The 21,915-nt window shown below is 36.1% G+C and overlaps 1 protein-coding gene across 4 annotated transcripts in view; it reads left to right on the forward strand.

Annotated features, from left to right (window-relative positions):
- Nucleotides 1-21,915, forward strand: part of CCDC148 (coiled-coil domain containing 148) — a 208,370-nt gene that overhangs the window by 96,885 nt on the left and 89,570 nt on the right. For all 4 annotated transcript variants that reach the window (XR_009351940.1, XM_059167279.1, XM_059167278.1 and 1 more), the window contains exon 9: nt 3,240-3,380. Coding sequence is in view for 3 of the 4 variants with exons in the window: in XM_059167279.1 (XP_059023262.1) it covers nt 3,240-3,380 (141 nt within the window). In the remaining variant the exon portion in view is untranslated. The remainder of the gene's footprint in view (nt 1-3,239; nt 3,381-21,915) is intronic.

Genomic DNA, 21,915 nt, shown 5'->3' on the forward strand with positions numbered 1-21,915 from the left:
TAGACAAAATATACCCTGAATCTAGTGTATGGCTTTGTTTTAGTCTCCCATCTGATCACATTCTCTCCTTTTTTTTTGTTAAAAAATTTTCCTTCTTTTATCAACCAACTTATTATCTTATCAATTCCTTTTTTAAAATCTTTCTAAATTTTCATTTTTATAGTCTTATTCTATCACTTCATCAAATTTACCCTTGTTTTTGTATATATATGTTTTTCTTTCTTTAAAATTTTGGGAGGCAGTTTCTTCTAACAGACCAAAAGTGCACCCCAAATCAAGTGTATGGCTCTATTCTATTTGCCAGCCTAGGCATATATATATTTTTTCCTTTCTTTTCCTCCTAATTTTGGGTCTCTTCTGATTTGTTTAGTGTATATTTTTCTGGGGCCTTTGTTACCCTTTTAGTGTTTTGTTCTCTCATTCATCTATTTTGCTCTGGACAAAATGACAAAGCAGAAAAACTCACCTCAAAAAAAGAACAAGAGGCAATACTGACAACTAGGGACCTAATCAATACAGACATTAGGAAGCCATCAGAACTAGAGATCAGAATGATGATTATAAAGATGCTAGCTGGGCTTGAAAAAGCATAGAAGATACTAGAGAATCCCTTTCTGGAGAAATGAAAGAACTAAAATCTAACCAAGTTGAAATTTAAAAAGCTGTTAATGAGATGCAATCAAGAATTGTTACTGCTCGGATAAATAAAGAAGAAGAGAGAGTTAGTGATACAGAAAACCACATGATGGAGAGTAAAGAAGCTGAAAAAAAGAGATAACTGCTGGATCATGAGGGGAGAATTTGAGAGATAAGTGATACATAAGATGAAACAATATTAGAATAATTGGGATCCCAGATGAAGAAGAAAGAGAGGGGGAAAGGCAGAAGGTATAGTGTAGCAGATTATAGTGGAGAATTTCCCTAATTTGGGAAAGGAAACAAGCATCAAAATCCAAGGGGCACAGAGAACCCCCCTTAAAATCAATAAAAATAGGTCCACACCCTGTCATCTAATAGTAAAACTTACAAGTCTCGGAGACAAAGAGAAAATCCTGAAAGTAGCTTGGGACAAGAGGTCTGTAACCCACAACTGCAGAAATATTAGATTGGCAGGAGACTTATCCACAGAGACCTGGCAGGACAGAAAGGACTGGCATGATATATTTAGAGCACAAAGTGAGAAAAATATGCAGCCAAGCATACTATATCCAGCTAGGCTGTCATTGAAAATAGAAGGAGAGATAAAAAGCTTCCAGGACAAACAAAAACTAAAAGAATTTGGAAACACCAAACCAGCCCTACACGAAATAACAAAAGGGGTCCTCTAAGCGAAGACAGAGCCTAAAAGTAACATATACCAGAAAGGAACAGAGACAATATACAGTAATATTCACTTTACAGGCAATACAATGGCACTAAATTCATCTTTCAGTAGTTACCCTGAATGCAAATGAGCTAAATGCCCCAATCAAAAGACACAGGGTATCCGAATGGATTAAAAAAAGAAGACCCATATATATGCTGTCTACAAGAGACTGATTTTAGGCCCAAAGACATCTCCAGATTTATAGTGAGGGGCTAGAAAATCATTTACCATGATAATGGACATTAAAAGAAAGCTGGGGTGGCTATCCTTATATCAGATAAATTAGATTTTTAAACCAAAAGCTATAAAAAGAGATGAGGAAGGACACTATATCCTAGTTAAAGGATCTGTACAATAAGAAGATCAAACAATTTGTAAATATCTATACTCCTAATATGGGGCAACTAATTATATAAACCAATTAATAACAAAATCAAAGAAACACATCAACAATAATACAATAATATAGGGGACTTTAACACCCTCCTCACTGAAATGGGCAGATCATGTAAGCAAAGGATCAACAAGGAATAAAGACTTTACATGCCATACTGGACCAGATGGACATCACAAATATATTCAGAACATTCCATCCCAAACAACAGAATACACATTATTCTCTAGTGCACATGGAACATTCTCCAGATTCTCCTGGGTCACAAGTTAGGTCTCAACCAGTACCAAAGATTGGGATCATTCCCTGCATATTTCAGACCACAGTGCTTTGAAACTAGAACTCAATTACAAGAGAAAGTTGGAAGGAACTCAAATGCATGGAGGCTAAAGAGCATCCTACTAAAGAATGAATGGACCAACCAGGAAATTAAAGAAGAATTTTAAAAATTCATTGAAACAAACAAAAATGAAAACACAACTGTTCAAAATCTTTGGGATGCAGCAAAGGGGATCCCAAGAGTAAAGTATATAGCAATACATAGATGTTATTTTATGTTGAGATCATAATATTAGTGTAGTTTTGCACCTGCTTTTTTGCATCTAATAATATGTTGTGGACATTATTATGTCAATGAATATAGGTATAGACCATTCTTTCTCAATGGCGGTCATTGCATGATGTATCAGAATTAATTTAAGACATCTCCTGTTGCCAGACATCCTGTTGCTGTGAATGCGTGAATGAATGTTTAGTTGTCTGAGTTTTGATTGATCTTGGTGTTTGACATGGAATCAATTAGACTCTTTCCAATTTTTCTGCTTAAGCAGCACCACAGGGAACCCTCCTGTGGATACATTTTTGTGCACTTATCCAACTGATTGTCTTCTTTGAGTAACATCCCCAAAATGTGGTTGTGGGTCAAAGGCTATGCATATTTTATATTGTGATACATATTTATTTACATATTGTCCAGTGTCCTTTAGAAGTGCAGTACTAAGTATGCTTCTACCAATAATATCAATCAATACCCAGAAAGTTTTTTTAAATGTCTTAAAATTTCATAGGATCATTTGAGAACTTTTGAAAACTGATTAGAAACTTGAACTGTCGTTTCAGAAAAACAAACCTGTGCAAAAATAGAGAAATTTATACGTACTATTTTTGAGAATTCATAGATTCTTTGAAGTCAATTCACAGACTCTTTAGGATCTCAGTCCATGAATCTAAGTGAAGAATCCCTGAATGAGATGATTTTAAAGTTGCTTTCTCTTTTAACACTTACACACACTTGCACACACACACACACACACACACACACACATCTTACATACACATCATGCACACGCCACACACACAATTTTAATGTGTATTTGGAAAAGCTTTGACACCTGCTTGATATAGAACATAGTCTTATAAAACCTCTGTAAAATCACTTGACTGGGTATAGTTATTGGAATGAATTTCCATTTATTACAGGTTCTTCAATGGCGAGCCCACCAGGAAGAGGTAGCACAATTGGAAATGGAAATTTCTGCCAGAAGAAGAGAAAAGGAGAAGGAGAAAGAGAAACTTTGGAAGGAGAAGGAATTGTTACAAAGAGCAGAGAAGAAAAAGAAAGTATGAAATCTGCTATTTCTGCAAACGTGTGAATGAATGTTTAGTTGTCTGAGTTTTGATTGATCTTGGTGTTTGACATGGAATCATCATAGACAGTTCTTAGAAAGATTCATAAGGTTCTAGTAGAGTCTTGCTTCAGTTCATTTAAGCTTCAAAATTTGTGGATATGGAGGAGAATCCACTTTATTAACCTGCATGAGCACAGGTACTTGTAGTTAGAAGAAAGGCCGTAGGGAAAGAAAAGTCGGGGTTTATGACTTGTTAAGTCTTGTTCTAAGTAGGAACATGCAAAGACAAGAGGATACCAGGGTAACATTTTGGTTGACTGCAGTGTAGCAACCAACTGTCAAAAGAGGTCTTTGCTGGCAAAATACATCGTACCAAGGTCAGAGCAGCTTATGGCACACCAGAAAGCCCTTTAAAGAATTTACTTCCTGACTTATTATTTGTTAGATTGTTTGTCTTTCATTTGCTGACACAAATTCATCACTCTACTTTTGAGCAAACATTTGCTTCCCAGTTTTCAAAAAATTAATCACAACACTTATTAACAGCTTCAAAATGATTGCTGATATTCCATGGAAGGAAAAAAGTGAATTTGAGATGGGATTTTAAACATGTATCTAGGGTATTTATTTAGATGTTTTTGTTTATTTTAACAATGTTTGTGGTGTAAACAAACACATTAGTACTCATCACCTAGCACTGAAACTGTTTAAGGTTTTTTATTCTTTTATAGATTTATTTTATTTTACAGGTAAAGTTGAAGTTCTCTCTTGAGGATGTACTGAGTACCATTTTCCTTCTTACCTCCTCAAAGTCAGTCTCGATCATAAATCTTATTCCTATCTTTACAGGCCATCAATTGCTTTTAACATTTTTTTTTTTTTTTAAGATTTTGTATATTGACTTGACAGCAAGAGAGCACAAGCAGGGGGAGGAGTGACAGAGGGAGAGGGAAAAGCAGGCTCCCTGCTGAGCAGGAAGCCTGATGTGGGGCTGGAATCATGACCTGAGCAGAAGGCAGACACTTTACCGACTGAGCCACCCAGGAACCCTGCTTTTAACATCTTTTAATATGTAATTTGTGACTTTTACATTTTTTCCTGAATACTTTGGGACTGTATCATTCTGTGGCATGTACTTCTTCATTTAACCTTAACTTTTGAGATACAGCTATATTAATAAACAGAGATGGAGTTCACCCCTTTCCACTGTGATATACTGTTTCTTTTTTTTTAATTTTTTTTTTAATTTTTTATTTTTTAAAGATTTTATTTATTTAAGAGAGAGACAGTGAGAGAGAGCATGAGCGAGGAGAAGGTCAGAGAGTGAAGCAGACTCTCCATGGAGCTGGGAGCCTGATGTGGGACTTGATCCCGGAACTCCAGGATCATGACCTGAGCCGAAGGCAGTCATCCAACCAACTGAGCCACCCAGGCGTCCCTGATATACTGTTTCAACAGAGAACAAAGCTGCCTTTCATCCCTTCTCTTAGTGGTTGACATTTATGGTTCTGAAGTTTCGTTCTTGCAACCATGCTGGCATAGCCACATTGAACATGTCGACTGGGTTGTGTGTGCACAGCTCTCTCCACGGTACACCAAGGAGGAGAATTAATGTGTGGTAGGATTTGTATGCTTTTAATTTTATAAAGTTTCTTTTAGTTTATAAGATAATATAAATCTTCTTTTTGACTTTCACCAATTGGATGAATGTGAACGGTATGTCAGTATTTTAAGTCAGGTTCTCCTTCAATCTTCAAAAGTGAAATTGAAAATTTTCCTCATGTTTATTGGGCCATTTTCTTCCTCTGTAAATTGCTTATTAGTACTTTTTGTTTGTCTGTTTTTCTTTATTAATCTGTAGAAGTTTTATAAATTCTGGATATTATTTCTTTTTGTCAGTTATATTTTCTTTCATTGGTCATCTGCCTTTAAATTTGGTCTATAGTGTCTACGGTTCAATGGAAATTTAAAATGATCAAGTAATCAAAGTTATTAAACTTTTCTCCTTTGTAAACTGTGCTTTCTTTTATGAACCACATCCTGATAGTGAGAGCATCTTTAGAGTTCTTGATCACTTCTGCTTAGTACCATGTACATTTTACTGGCCCAGGACTAGTGCATGTATTGTGTGAGATTGGGACCTGTGCTGTGAGATTGCAGACAGTGCTAACTTAGCACTCATACACAGCACCAGCCTGGCTTCCTCTGATGACCCTTCTCCTTCTCTGGTCCTAACCAGAAAGTTAGCCCCCTTATCACTTTTCTGGGGAGTGGTCTTGGTGTGTCTGAGTCTCATTGTGTGCATGGACAAGTCCTACAGGACTTAGTGCTCTTCTTACGAGGCATGATTCCAGCTCCCATGAACGAAAGTCTCATAGCTACTGTTAAAGACCCAGCCACCAGCTCCTCAGGCCTGTCTCAGGCCCAGTTCTATACAAGAGCCCTTTGACTCTGGCTCCCTCTTTCTGCTCTGACTTTGAGTTCCATCTTTATCTTCAGCACTGGGGCATTTGTGTGTATTTGTGTGCAGTTGTGTTATAGTTTGTCCAAAATTTCTATGTGTTTAAAGTAGGAAAGGAGATTTCTATGTCCATTCAGACAAACTGACCAAATTTCTGGCTGCCTTTATATATACTATGAATCCAGACTCTCTTTGTTCTGTTTTCTATGCTAGAGACAAATTTTAGTTCTTTACTGTTTTGGCAGAAACCCTCCTATAGTTTCTCAAATCAGCAACTCCCCCTGACTTGAGACTGATTGCTTTGTTAGCTGATTCTCTGGTTTTCCTCATCTACTGTTTCACCTGCTTGGATTTCTCTTCTCATAAGCTAGCAGCCATAGAGGTAGAAAAACTATTACCATGTATAATACCCCACCTGAGGATTTCTGAATAACAGATCGTCTTTTTTCCTAATTCTTCTTCTCAGCAACTTGTCTTTTAGGAAATGACACTGTCTTTTTGCTGGAATAACATTTTTAATTTGTATTCCAAAGTTTACCCTGGTAGATGCCCAAGTCTTTTCAAATCGACCTTTAAATTATTAGATTACTTTTTCTTCTGTGCTTTAAAACTTGAGTTGAATATAGGATACCCAGTTTTCATAGTTTTATCTCAAGACTCAAAGTAAGTTGTTATTCCTAGGCTGTTAGGTGATAATGGTAATATTTCAGAAACATCTCTTCACTTTTGAAATTATTGTCATGATAAAAATCAAAGAATAATGTCTTTCCATAAACTATCCCTAGGAGCTATTGTAAGAAACAAAATTACTGTGCTAGGTGAACCTTAAAATGCCTGATATGTAATATTGGCCCCAGTACCACCCTTTCACTAGATGTAGCATTTTGGATGGCTTGAATAACATAAAAACTACTCTGCATCACAGCGTTTTAGGAGGTTTTTTACTGTTTCATGCCTGGAGTTCTATGGGATCAAAGCAAGAATAGTTTCAGCCTCACTGTAAAAATAGAGATTTCAAGCAAGGCTTATATTAAAAGGAAACAGATTCTTTCCTTGCTCTAGCATGTTACATTTCTCTCCCAATTTTACTGGTTCCCAATCCGGCACTGAAGCCCCCACATTGTACTGCTGAAGGATGGGAAGCATTATCAGGAAAGTCAGAATAACTTCAACAGCCATGGCCCACCAGCCATGTGACCTTAAGCCTTACCTCTAAGATGTTTCTGGGGAGAAATCTGTCATTTTGTGATTTCTCAGCCTCAAGGGACATTATATCAGTAAATATCAATAGACCCAGGCATCAGTAGAACCTTGGCACTTATGTGGTTCCCCTTGACCTCAGGTGATTCGGCAAATACTCAGAATTACATTCATCCTACAGAAAACCAGGAGACAGAAAAAACAGTCTAAAATAAAAAAGAGTAGGTTATCATAAACAGAATGCAGGCTAGAGAGCTAGGCCAGTACTGCTTCCTAGAAGATTTAAGAAGCTCTGCTCTTTGGAGGGTGTCTTCTCAATTCATATCAAAGCTATTCTCTCAGTGTGGGAATCTGTGCATTCTTATGAGAACAATTTATCATGAAATCCCCTCCCCATTGTTTCTTAATCTAATAATATACTGACCTAAAGAGCTAAGAGTAGTGGGGTGGGTAGATAGGCACTGAAGAATGATAAAAAATAAATTCCCTATAAACTCTACTTCAAGATTGTTGGGACTGAAAGGGGCCAATGAATCACACCTGTGATAAGCGGGCTTCTAAGATAGGCTCCAAGATTTCCTGCCTTCCTGGGATACATATCCTTTATAATCACCAGGATTATAACTTCCATGGGTTAGGTTATGTTATATGGCACAGACAACCTTGGGAAAGGGAGATTACCCAGAAGGACTTGATGTAGTCACATGAGCTCTTTAAAAGTACAGAGTTTTCTTTGGCTTGTCACAAGAGGGGTCATCAGAGATTTAAAGCATGAAAAGGACATGACTAAATATTTTGGCTTGAAGATTGAGGAGGTCACATGGCAAGGAATGTGGGTAAACTCTAGCAGTGGAAAGTGGCCCTGGCTGACAGCCAGAAGGGAAATGGGAACCTGTAACCTATAGTCCTACAACTATGAGGAACTGAATTCTGCCGAAACCAAGAATGAGCTTGGAAACATATTTTCCTCTGAAGCTTCCAGGCGAGAACTCAGTGTTTTCAGCACCTTGATTTCATTCTTGTGATATCATGGGCAAAGAGTTCAGGGACACCATGCTGGACTTCTGAGTTAAAGGAGTCTGAGTTCATAAGTAAGTTTGGTCTAAGCTGCTAAATTTTTGGTAAGTGTTACACAGCAGTTAAAAAACTAGTACGGTTTTTGGTATCTAGAAGTGAATTGTTGCCGTAACAAATACCTGAAAATGTGGAATGGAATTAGGAAGTGGGAAGAAGTAGGAAGAATTTTAGGAACATGACAGAAAAAAGTCTAGAATGCCTTGAACTGATTTAGTAAAGATGTGGCTCTGAGTCTCAGAAGGAAGTGACAAGCATGTTCTTCAAAACTGGAGAAAGGATCACTGTTATGTGGTGACAAGAAGCCTAAGGAATTAATTCTGCACTGCAGTTAGGTGGAAAACATTCCTGAGTAATGAACTTCATATGTGATGAGCAAAGAAGATTTCTGAAATGTTGAAGGTGTCACTAGGATTTTTTGCTGCTTACAGTAACAAGGAGAGATTTGGTGCTTTGGGAAAATTCTTAATCTATGTAAATGGCAAAAGACTCCAGAGTTAAGAGATTATTGCCACCATCATGCCATAGAGAAAAGGCTGAAAGTGTGAATATACAATCCTGTTACAGCATTGAAAAGATCACAGGGTCAGAGTATTCAGTCATATAAAAGACCCTTCTAGGAGATTAAGGGTGTTTCTCTTAGATCTCAAACTAGAAAGCCTCTGGGAAGTTTAAGGGCAATTTCTCTCAGCTATCTCAATAGAAAACCAAGAGAGAGAGAAAGGATTATCTCAGAAAGACCTGTGGGTGTGTGACTTTTGTCTAATGGAGTGAATCCTCATAAAATCTGCAAAGGCTCACTTGATTCTTGTGACAATTTTTCAGAAACACTGCCAGCCTGACTGAAAGGGACAGAGTGAGTATGAAATGACAGGAGGCTCCTGGACCTCCCAAAATTCTCTTGGCAGGAAGCAGGCTGATAAAACTACTTAGGAAGTTGGCATTCCTAATACTTCTACCACTGGGCCAACCCACCCATCTAGGCTCAGGAAAATCTTGGCTTTACTTTTCACCACCTTATACATAGAATGGTTGTATCACCTTCCAGTAAGATATACTGACAGTAGATTGTATATAAATTCAAAGGGGTCACTAAAAGTCCTTTTTAGGATTATCATTCATCCATGTATTATTCATTTATTCATTAAGTATTACCAAGTGTCTTTAATGTGACACACATTATACCCAGTCTTTCATGAAATTGTAAGAGGTCACCCTACTCAAACAGAAGTTGCCCCTTTTCTGATATCCATCCATCTATCTATCTATCTATCTATCTATCATTTATTTTAAATAGGCTCCGCACCCAGTGTGGAGCCCAATGTTAGGTTTGAAATCATGACCATAAGATGAAGACTGGAGCTGAGAACAAGAGTTGGACAGTTAACCAACTGAGCCACCCAGCCACCACTTTGGTATCTTTTTAAAGGAATGTGTTTACCTGCTCCATCACAAAGATAATACACAATTCTTGGTTAGGTTAGTATAAGCTCTAACTAATAATACAGAAGGGTTTCTTTTATCTTCAAACTTTATGAGTAAGCAAAAGGGTTAACAGAAAAATTAAAAATACAAAGTGGAGTGAAAGATATATAGTTTGCAATTAGTTAAATTAAGCATGACTACGTATAGTAAATTAAATATATATGCATATATACACAGTATTTACAAATGGGTATATTTGTGTAGGTACATACATACACACACACATAAGAACAGTGTGAATTTCCTGCCTCTCTCACTGGGTACTGATTGCTTAGGGAGTTTAGGATCGTGCCTTTGCCTTCTTTTATGCCTAGACCTCCTCTTCTCTTATTTCCTGGTTCTGTATCAGCAAACCATACTTTGGGTATCTGTCCTCACATGATGGTCCATGCTAGTCTGATTACTCCCTAGTATGAATCCTCTGATGCCAATAAAAGTTATTAGTTTTGCTACCATTGATCAAAGTTCAGGCCTTAGCATATGAACATTTTGCCCTGACTGACTCCAGTAAGGTTCATCAAGTCTCTATTAATTTTTTCTTTTTGTTTAGGCTTTTAATTGCTACTGTATGCACTTGTGCACTGCAGGAACTGCAGAATATAGAACTGTCCTGTGCAATTTCCTTCAAATGCCTATGGCTGATTACCTTTTATTTCCAGTGCAAGCTTTGCTATTCCAGAGGGTGGGGGATATAGATTTAAGGACTTAGGTAATGGGGAAAAAGGATGTTTAAGATAAGAGCAATGCCTGGAAAACATCCCCTGACTGATTAAAGGAGTGTGTGTGTGTGCAAAAGAGAGCTAGTGATCTAACTGGATCCCACTTAGAACTAAAATGACTTAAGATATAAATACTGTAAATTTTGTAATGTATCACTGTAATGCATTGGCTTTCAGGTGATCTAAATCTGCTTAAAGCACTTTTTTACATTTTCATAAATGGAGAATATGGAATACAAAAACTCTGATTGATGCCTTGGATCTTGAAAATATGTCTTTGAAACTCTCTGAACTCCAGTTTGATGTCTGCTCTAACATACACCCACCTAAACCTCTCACTTGCAAACATCCTCTTAAAGGAACCACCTGCTACTAAAGCCAAAGTGTTTCCATCTGGCTGAGGTTCAATCTGTTGAACTATTTCCCATCCTCAGTTTTGTGGTTCTCTCAATTACTAATTCCTAAAAGTGTGAAGTTGCAGTAAATATTTGAGGAGGTGTTTGTCTTTAATTATTGGTCTTTTTATTTGGGAATCTGATGAAATATCCCAACTGGGGAGCTATAAAACCTAGTGAGTAAAATAACTATCAGGATATTATAATCATCAGAAGGAGGACATAGTTAATATATATTTTATGTAAAACTGACTCCAAAGAAACTGGGGTTCAGAGTTTATTTTCTAAATTTTTAATATTAGTCCTCTGAATAATATTATTTAAATAAAGAAATTAATGTAATATGGGAAGTTTAATTATCCAAAAGAAATCAAAGATCATGTAATTTTAAAATGTTCATAACGTTCCTTATTTTGTTATTAAAATTTAGAAATGAACATTAACGTAAGCTTATTAACTGATTCTAACATTCTAATATGAGACTGAATGTAGAGCCAGCTATCAGTATATTAATGAACAGGTGACATAAAGGTAGGATGAAATAGGGCTACACTGAGACGCATGATAAGTAAATTGTCAAAATTCAAAGACAAAGAATGAATTTTAAGAGCAGCAAGAAAAAAAGAGAGAACTTACATATAAGGGAACCCTGATAAGATCATAGGTAGGTTCCTCCACACAAACATTTCAGGCCAGGAGACAATGGAATGACATTAAAAAAAAAACTGAAAGAAAATAATTGTCAATGCTGTCCTTCAGAAATGGAGGAATAAAGACTTCCAAACAACAAAAGCCGAGGGAGTTCATTACCTCCAGACCTGCCTTATAAGAAATACTAAAGAGAGTTCTTGAGTGGAAGTAAAAGAATGCTAATTAACATAATAAAAACACAAAAAAGTAGCATAAACCTCACTGGTACTGGTAAATATATAGTCATTATTAGATTCTGCAATATAGTAATAGTGGTACATAACTCAAAACTCTAGCTTAAAAGTTAAAAAAAGAATATGGTAAAAAGCATCAATACAACGATCTGTTATTAGTTACACAACGAAAAGAAAACACCTGTAAATTGTAATAGCAATAACCTAAAATATGGGGGAGGAAAGACGTAAATGTGTAAAATATATTAATTCCATTGAAAGTAAGTTTTTATCAGTTTAAAATAGGTTTAATATAAATTTAATAGGGAGACCTGGGGGATTCAGTTGGTTAAGCATCTACCTTTGGCTTAGGTCATGTTCTCAGGGTCCTGGAATCAAGTCCTGCATCAGCCTCTCTGCCCAGCAGGGAGCCTGCTTCTCTCTCTGTAGGCTACTCGCTCTGCTTGTGCTTGCTCTCTCTCTGCCTCTGAAAAATAAATAAATAAAATCTTTTAAAAAATGAAATAATAAATAAATAAATTCAATATATTTTATATAAGCCTCATGATAACCACAAAGGGAAATCTTACAGTAATTATACAAAAGAACATCATGAAGAAGTCAAAGCATATTAATACCAAGACATCAAAACTAAAAAAAAAAAAATAAATAAAAAAGAACAGTGGATCTACAAAATAACCAGAAAATAATAAACAAAATGACAATAGTAAGTTCTTACCTATGAAAAATTACTTTAAATGTAAACAGATTAAATTCCCCAATCAAAAGACATATAATGGCTGAATGGATTTAATAAAAAAAATAAAAATCCCACACCCAACAACATGCTGCCTACAAAAGACTCTTTTTAGCCTTAAAGATACATATAAACTGAGAGTGAAGGGATGGATAGAGACATTTCAAGCAAATGGTAATTAAAGCCAACCAACCAAACAACAAAAAACTAAACAAAACTGGAAGAGATTATGCTGAGTGAAATAAGTCAAGCAGAGAGAGTCAATTATCATATGGTTTCACTTATTTGTGGAGCATAACAAATAGCATGGAGGACATGGGGAGATAGGAGAAGGGAGTTGGGGCAAATTGGAAGGGGAGGTGAACCATGAGAGACTATGGATTCTAAAAAACAATCTGAGGGGTTTGAAGTGGCGGGGGGGTGGGAGTTTGGGGTACCAGGTGGTGGGTATTATAGAGGGCATGGATTGCGTGGAGCACTGGGTGTGGTGAAAAAATAATGAATACTGTTTTTCTGAAAATAAATTAATTAATTAAAAAAAAAAACAAACACCCAGGGTTCCTGGGTGGCTCAATAGGTGCAGCAAGCGAGTAGAAAAAACTCTCCTGAAATATATATGGAAACACAGAAGACCCTGAATAGCTAAGGAAATCCTGAGAAAGAACAAAGCAGGAGGTATCATACTTCTTGATTTCAAGCTGTGCTATAAAGTTATAGTCATCAAAACATTGTGGTACTGGCATAAAAATAAGCAAATAGAATAATGAAATGAAATAGAAAGCCTAGAAATAAATTCAACCCTATATGGTCAGCTAACACTTGATAAGAGAGCCAAGAATACTCACTGGAGAAAAGATGGTCTCTTCAATAAATGTAGCTGGGATAATTGGATATTCACAAGTAAAAGAATGAAACTGGAACCATATATTCTACCACTCACAAAAAGTAACTCAAAATGGATTAAAGACTTAAATAAGACTTGAATCTGTGAAACTCTTAGAAAGAAACAGGAACAGAACTCCTTGACATGGGTCTTAATAATGATTTTTCAGTATGAAACCTGAAGCACAAGCAACAAAAGATAAACAAGTGGGACTACATCAAACTAAAAGTTCTCAGTCAAAAGAAACTGCCAACAAAGCGAGAAGACAACCTATGGGATGAGAAAAAGTATTTGCAAACCATATATCTGATAAAGAGTTAATATCGAAAATATATATATTAAAAAAAACTCATACAACTTAACAGCAAAAACAAAATAACCCAATTAAAAATTTAGGCATTTTAAAAGGATCTAAACAGACATTTCTACAAGGAAGACATATAAAAGGCCAGAGGTACATGAAAAGATGCTCAACATCACTAGTCATTAGGGAAATGCAAATTAAAATCACAATGAGATATTGCTTAATGCTCTTTAGAATGGCCATCATCAAAAAGACAAGAAGAAAAAACACTGGCATGGATGTGGAGAAAAGGAAACACTTGTGCACTGGTGGTGAGATTATGTGAATTGGTACAGCCACTATGGAAAACAATATGGAAGATCCAAAAAAATTAAAAATAGAACTATCATATAATCCAGAAATTCCACTTTTGAGGCTGTATTCAAAGGTATCAAAAATACGAACTCCAGGACACCTGGGTGTCTCTGTTGGTTAAGTGACTGCCTGCAGCTCAGGTCATGATGCTGGAGTCCCAGGATCAAGTCCTGCATTGGGCTCCCTGCTCTGCAGAGAGTCTGCTTCTCCCTTTAACCCTCCCCTCATCTCATTCTCTCTTTCTCCCTCTCTCAAATAAATAAATAAAATCTTTATTATTTTTAAAAAGATATTTATTTATTTATTAAAGTTATTTATTTATTTATTAGTACATTTAAATTTATTTAAATTTATTAAATTTAAAATTATTAATAAATAAATAAAATCTTTATTATTTTTTAAAAGATATTTATTTATTTTTAAAAAGATATTTATTTATTTATTTGAGAGAGGGAGAGAGAGCATGAGAGGGGAGAAGGTCAGAGAGAGAAGCAGATTCCTTGTTGGGCAGGGAGCCCCATGTGGGACTCAATCCTGGGACTCCGGGATCATGACCTGAGCTGAAGGCAGTCGCTTAACCAACTGAGCCACCCAGGCACCCTAAATAAAATACTTTTAAAAACACTAACTCAAAAAGATATCTACACCCCCATGTTCAAAGCACCATTATTTACAATAGTCAAGATATGGAAACAACCTAAGTATTCATCAATGGATGAATGAATAAAGAAGTCATGGTATATAAACACAATGGAATATTTTCAGCTACTAAGAATGGGGAAATAAACCATTTGCAATGACTTGGATGGACATTGAAAGCATTATGCTAAATGAAGTAAGACAGAAAGTGAAATCATAATGCTAAGTGTAGTCAGAGAAAGTAATTATGCTAAATGAAGTCAGAGAAAGGTAAATACTATATGATCTCACTTGTGTGGAATCTTAAAAAAATATCTCTGATAAAGAGATCAGACTTATGATCACAAGGAGGGGTGGCAGGAGGGGACATTAATGGAAGATTGTCAGAAGGTACAAACTTTCAGTTATAAGAACGACACATTACAGATATTTAATGTACAACATGGTGTCCATAGGTAACACTGGTGTATACAAAGTTGTTAAGAGAGTAAATCTTGGGACACCTGGGTGGCTCAGTTGGTTGAGCCGCTGCCTTTGGCTGGGGTTATAATCCCAGGATCTTGGGATCAAGTCCCGCATCAGATTCCTTGCTTGGCGGGAAGTCTGCTTCTCTCTCCGCCTCTGCCTGCCACTCTGCCTGTTTGTGCGTTCTCTCTCTCTCTCTCTCTGACAAATAAATAAATAATTAAAAATCTTTAAAAGAGAGTAAATCTTAAGAGTTCTCATCACAAGGAGAAAATAATATTTTCCCTTTATTCTTTTCTTCTTTCTTCTCCTTTTATTGTATCCATATGAGAAATCGGGTGTTAGTTGAACCTATTATGGTAATCATCTTACAATATGTAAATCATACCATCATACTACACACCTTAAAGTTATAGAAGGATGTATGCCAATTATTTCTCAATAAAACTGGAAAAAAATGAAATTTTCTACTAGAACTTTTCTTTGAAAAGTAAAACTAAAACAAAAACGTGATGATAGGATCTTCCTACTTTTTGTCAGGACACAGTTTTAAGAAAAAGTCAGATGGAGAGGGGGAAAAAAAGCAGCCTGGATTAGTCAAGAGCCAGATGTATGTTTCTTTGGAAGAGATTTTTCAATAAGCAGTTCTAAAATTTTTTAAAATTAACCCCAGGTATCAATTTTTGGATATATCTTCTGTCTAGGTCTTGGTTATTCATGGTGATTTGATTTAATTAATAGACATCGATACAATGCTTGCTTCATGCAAGGTCCTGTTCTATGTTCATTTAATCTTCTTTACAACCCTAAGGGCAAGGTACTAATGTGATCTTCATTTTATAAAAGAAAAACCTGAGACACATAGAAGGTACGTAATTTCCCCAAAGTCATACAACCATAAAGAGGTTCAGAATTTGAACTCAGCAGGACTAACACCACATTTCGTGATTCTAAACACTGTGCTATGCTGTGTACATTGTGATTGCTGTTTGCTATTAGTTTTGTGATTAATAAATTTTGAGAAAAGTCAGTTTAAAACTTTTTGCTTTAGGGTCATTTTCATGGCGTTGGTCCTGTCCTAGATTACTCAGAGTTTCTAAATAGGTAGGAAACTGATTTTAGAACTCTTTAATCGTCTGCTTACTAGGAGTATTTGTTGTTCTATATGTGCAAACAGTTTCACTGTGTCTGTCTCCTTTTTCCTCTTAATATTTCTTCAGGATTTCTCTCCTTGGGCTAATGAACCACTGTGACTAAACAATTTACAAGAAACCACACAATTATAGGTGTTTTCCCCCAAGTATTTATTTAAACTCCGGCTAGCTAACATACAGTACAATATTATTTCAGGTGTAGAATGTGGTGATTCATCACTTACATACACCATTATAGTTTGATCACAATTGAAGTATCAAGTGTTATGAATGGATTTTAAAAACCACTTTCGTTGCTTCTTTGGTGCTCTTCTTTTGTTAAGGAGACCAAAGAAAATAATGATTTCCATGTGATTTTTTTTTTAAACTTTTGGTATCTTACTTAACAAGAAGACAATCTCCACAGGCTTCCAGTATCACATCTACCAACCTATCAGAATTTGTACCCATTACCCACTTTCCCTTTTACAATGCATGAAGTATCTGTGCTCCTAAAGCCAGCCCCTTCATACACTACACCCTATCCTCTCTCTCCTATTCAAGGTCAGCCCAGTCTCTCTCCCACCACCATTTCTCTCTTCTCTTCTAGATCTTTCCTATTAACCTACAAATATTCCATTATGACTTCTATTTTAAAAAAAAAATACTCTCCTTTGACCCCATACCTCCTCCCTTAGAAATTGTACCATTCTATAGTCTACACACTGTCTCCAGCTTCTTTCCATTCACTCTCTCATGGGTTGTTTTGTCCTACCACTCCAGCAAAGCTGTGGTTACCAAGGTCATCATTGATCCTATATTGCTCATTCCAGGAATTAGTTCTCAGTCCTCACTTTATTTGAACTATTGAAACAGAAGTGATCACCACCTCCTCCTTGGAAAACTTGATACTTGGCTCTCCCGAAGCCATTCTCTCTGCTTTTATCTCCCCTTGCTCTTTTACTTCACTGGTTTCTCCTTCTCAATAAACTTGGATGGATCCTCCACATCATTCTAACTTCTGGGCCTTGGAGTGCCCTGAGGGCTCTAAGTATATGTACTTCCTAGGTGATCTCAATCAATGCAGTATTATTTAGATGTCATTTAGATGCTGACAATAGCAATTAACATCTCTGGTCTAGGCTTCTCTCCTGAACTCCAAATTCATGCATACTATTGCCTCAGATATAGTACGCCCAAAATGTATTCTGGTTTTTCCCTGCAGGCCTACCCCTTTCCCAGTTTTCTTTTTCTCAACAAATGGAAACTATTCTCCTAGTGCTCCAACCAAAAGCCTTAGTATTATCTTTGACTCTTTCTTTTCCCCTTGCACACCTCCTACCGATAACTTCATCTATTGTCATAAACAAAGGCTTTACCTTTTAAATCGGAACTATTATAATAACTTCTTAATCTCTTAATTTCTCTGCCTCCTTCTTTTCCATTCCCATTCTCCTTCTCCAGGCTATTTTCCACACAGCAGTCAAAGAAATGTTTTTAAAATTCATGCCAGATTATGTCACTTCCTGCATTACATTCTATATCTCTCGGATCTTATATCCTGCCACTTTCCCCCTAACTCATCTTGTGCCAGCCATACCAGTCTACTTCCTCCTCTTCCAACACCCTGGCACATGTCGTCTTAAGCTTCTGCAGTGGCTGTTCTGCTGCCTGGAATACTACGCTTCCAGATGTCTTCATAACTCACTCTCACTTCATTCAGGGTCTCACTTCAATATCGTGTTATCAGAGACAAACCTCATCCTCAATTACCAAACTTAAAATAGCACCCTCTTTTTCTGTCACTTTGTTCATTTGCCCTACTTTTATTTTTTTCTTAGCACTTATCATCCCACCTGATACCCATTTATTTATCTATTGACTGTTTTCTCTTTCTCTTCTACAATAAAAAAAGAGGGTTTTTTCAATTTTTGTAGTTTTATCTCCAGTGCCTGACACAAGGCACTCAACAAATAATAGTTGAATAAATGAATATAATGAAAGAGCAGTATGCAGCTGTACTTTAATGCTGAGGAAAATATGCTGAACTAGGAGGACCTAACAAGGCAGGTGACCTTGGGGGGTGCCTAGGTGGCTTAGTCATTAAGTATCTGCCTTTGGCTCAGGTCTTGATCCCAGGGTCCTGCGCTCAAGCCCCACATCAGGCTCTCTGCTCAGCCGGAAACCTGCTTCCCCACCCCCATTCCTCTTGCTTGTGTTCCTATTCTTGGTGTCTTTCTCTCTGTGTCAAATAAATAAATAAAATATTAAAAAAAAAAAAAGTTGGGTGACCTTGGGCAAGTTATACAGCTCTGTGGGATTTTGCCTCCTCAATTGTAAAATGAGGTGTTTGGATTAAATGATTGCTAAAATCACCTCAGCTCTAAGAAGTTATGATTGACTGACTCTGAGGTTTGATTACTTTCCACTTTTCAGTCTCCGTGACACCTCAGGTTGTGAAATACAACATCCTCAGTATATATACTCCCTTCCTAATGAACAGTGAAAAGAGAGAAATTAAACAAGATTACAGACAAATTCATTTTAGCAATATCAACATATGACATGATTATTATGTAATATTTCAATGCCCATACTGAAAATAGACTTTATTTTTAAAGAAGACATGACAGTAAATTTTTAATCCACCTGGCATTTCAATTAAGAGGGAGATAACTAATGTGTTTACCCCAAAACACTTCCTTGGCTCATCATTGTTCTAAGGGCATAAGACTATATCACAGCACAAAACAGCTATTGCCAATTCAAGTAGACAGCTCTTCTGTGGAAAAATGATCTCACAAATGACCAAAGTGAACACCACCTAAAAGAGATTAATATAATTTATCTATGCATATAGACATCACCTACTTCCATGCAAATTATAAAAGAGGCATTAACACGACTGTGCTGAACATCCTCCCCTTGGGTCATATCTACTCTCCGTTTTTTTTAGTTGTCTTGTACTCCCTTGCCCTCTGGCTTCTGGTCAGATTCAGTCAAAATGGAACACTAGAGATGGGGATGAGAAAGGAGACTGACATTGGAAGAGTTGTTTCCCCAGCTCCTAGCTCTGCAGAGTTGTGATGACCAGCTGTGTCCTCCACCAAAGTTCTCAGCCCCTCCTGTCCGGTGGCCCTCCTCACACAGCTTTCTCTGACTCTAGTATTGGTGATAAAGGAGCTTAGCTATTGCATGATGTCTTATGATTGCCCTGAATTCCAACTCTCCTTTGTCAATTGTCCCCTTATTAGATTCTTCTTCATTTATTCTAATTTTGAGCATGCCATCTGTTTCCTATTAAGAATCATTAAAATAGAAAATTAGTAAGAGAATGTAAGACAAAAAATTAAGAGGATGGGAATATAGTTATGTCAGCAAACCAGGACTAAAAAGGGGTGTTGTAATTGAACATGGTTAAAGTTAAAAGGAAGCTTTTAGCTCTTATTTGCTAATAATAGACAACATCCTAGCACATCAGGAGCTGACAGCATGTACTGGGGGGGAGGGAAGCAAACCACCCAGTGGATAGCATTTTTAGTAGAACTGCTTTACAGAAGAATCTAAATCAATCCTCATATGATATTGCATCAACCTTTATAAGGCCTAGGATATAAAATTAAACCATAGTCCTGTGAAACTTTCTCTAGAAAGTGAAAATGATGCTGCATGCAAGAGTGATAAAAAGTGAAAATGTTATATACAGGAATATACAATGTTCTTGTCATCTGACTTGCTATAGAAATAGAGTTTGGAAATTTCGGGAATGAATAATAGTCATGTCCCTTAGATGTTCCTTCTAAACACTGTTTTTTTTTTGTTGGCCAGACTTTCAAAAAACATACTTTTGTAATTGTATTTATGTCTATTGTAGATAGTTTGGAAAATACAAATAAGCACACAGACTACAATAAAAGTCACCCCAATTCCTAAACCAGTACTAAAAGAAAATTATAAAGTGTTCTTATATTCCTTTTTCTACATACATGGGGAATTTAACTTAACTAGAATCATACTACATATATTATTTTTAACCTATTTTAAAAATTTATCAATAAATCTTATATATTTCCCCTGTTTTCCTACCACATATTTTTTAGTGTTTACATAGTGTTTCATCATGTAAAATATTGCATTTAACCACTTTCTTATTTTGGAGTATTAAATTATTTCCAACCTTTCACCATTTTAAGGCTGTAATGAATATACTGATACCTAAGTCTTTGCATATGTCCCTGCTTATTAATTCTAAACTTTGTTTCTTAATTTTTGAGGCTTTTTGCTAGTGATTTTCTTACTTATTCTTTAGAAAGAGTGTGTCAATCTATCCTCTTACCAGTGGTGGATGTACTTGTTTATCAGGCTGGAGATTGGTGGCAAAAATCTTCAAGTTTAGGATACTGGTAAATAGCTGAAATACAAATAGTCTGAATTGTGGACTGAAAGGAGATCTATTCAAATAACCAGGCAGGAAGTTTGCAGATTTGATTTTCTATTTCGATTTCTTACCCATATAAAAAGTGTTCAAATGTTTGCATAAAATTACTTTGCAATGCAAAGTAATTCTTTTGGGGCTGAATTTTTATTGAGAAGCTTCACCAGGTCCTGGGTTGAAGCCCACAGAGCTCTCTATACCATAAACTATAGAAGAGATGATGTTGGCTGAAAGGTTTTGAGGATAGAGTGACAGAATGTCCCTCTCTAGAAGAAGAAAAAAATCTTTAATCTGACCCTCACAGATGACCGACCTTGAGAAATACCATACCCCCAGGCTTTTTTGAGATTAAATGCACTTCTACCCCACACATGAGTTAGTGGAGTGAACCACTGATTGTTTGTTGTCTGTTTTTATTGTCTAATTGAATACTTTTTTAGTAGTTTTGGTTTTATATAAGTTGAAATAAGAAGAGTTTTGTGCAGTGTTGCTTTTCCATATTGTTTGTCGCTGGATTTGTTTAGCAGAGGTATATCATGTATTTCTCATTTGCAAGATGCAGTACTAGATACAAATACGTATTACAGGGTAAGCATGTTCCTTACCCTTCAGAAATTCACACAAATGTGTGAAAGATTATGTGATGAAATATAGATGCTTATCAAATCGATTGTAGGGAAAGAATAGTCATACTTCAATTGGTGGCAATTTTATGGGATACAGGCTGATCTAAATGGAGCAAATGGAAAAAAATTAAAGTAAAAAAAAAAAGCACAATAATTTTCTTTTAAGAGGACCTGCTGCTTTTACATGTAACAGTATCACTATTTTGTGAGGTTGCATATTCCATACCAAAAGTAGAAAGATCTGTAAGATGCAAAGAATTAGCTAAGTAAATTAGAATCTAGAAAATGGACTTAAAGTCCATTATCTCAGTGGCTTATGAGTAATGGAATTGGATAATTTAGATTTCCTATTTCATATATTTTAAGTATCTAGTTAAGGATTATGACCTCCTCCTGAATAAGTCTATAAAGCCCTTGAAATAATGACCTGGGAACAAAGTATAGAAATTTATTTGTTCGAAGATTCAACATCATACAGATTGCTTAAAATCAGAAACCAAACTGTCTTCCTTCTACAATGCTTTAGTCCTAACATTTTGCTTTCTATGTGTAAACAAGAAATTCTTATTTTATGCTGAATTATAATAAATCTTGGACTGAAGGCATGAAAAAATATAATTTAATGGTTGTGTAGTATTAGTCTAAGTTTTTTAGAATTAAACTTTGAGGTACTCTAATGCTGTCAACATTGTGTCCTAGTGGAATTTTTAACAGGAAACATGTTTGGAAGGTTA

This window comes from Mustela lutreola, chromosome 3 (assembly GCF_030435805.1).
Source record: "Mustela lutreola isolate mMusLut2 chromosome 3, mMusLut2.pri, whole genome shotgun sequence".
Classification (NCBI taxonomy): Eukaryota; Metazoa; Chordata; class Mammalia; order Carnivora; family Mustelidae; genus Mustela; species Mustela lutreola.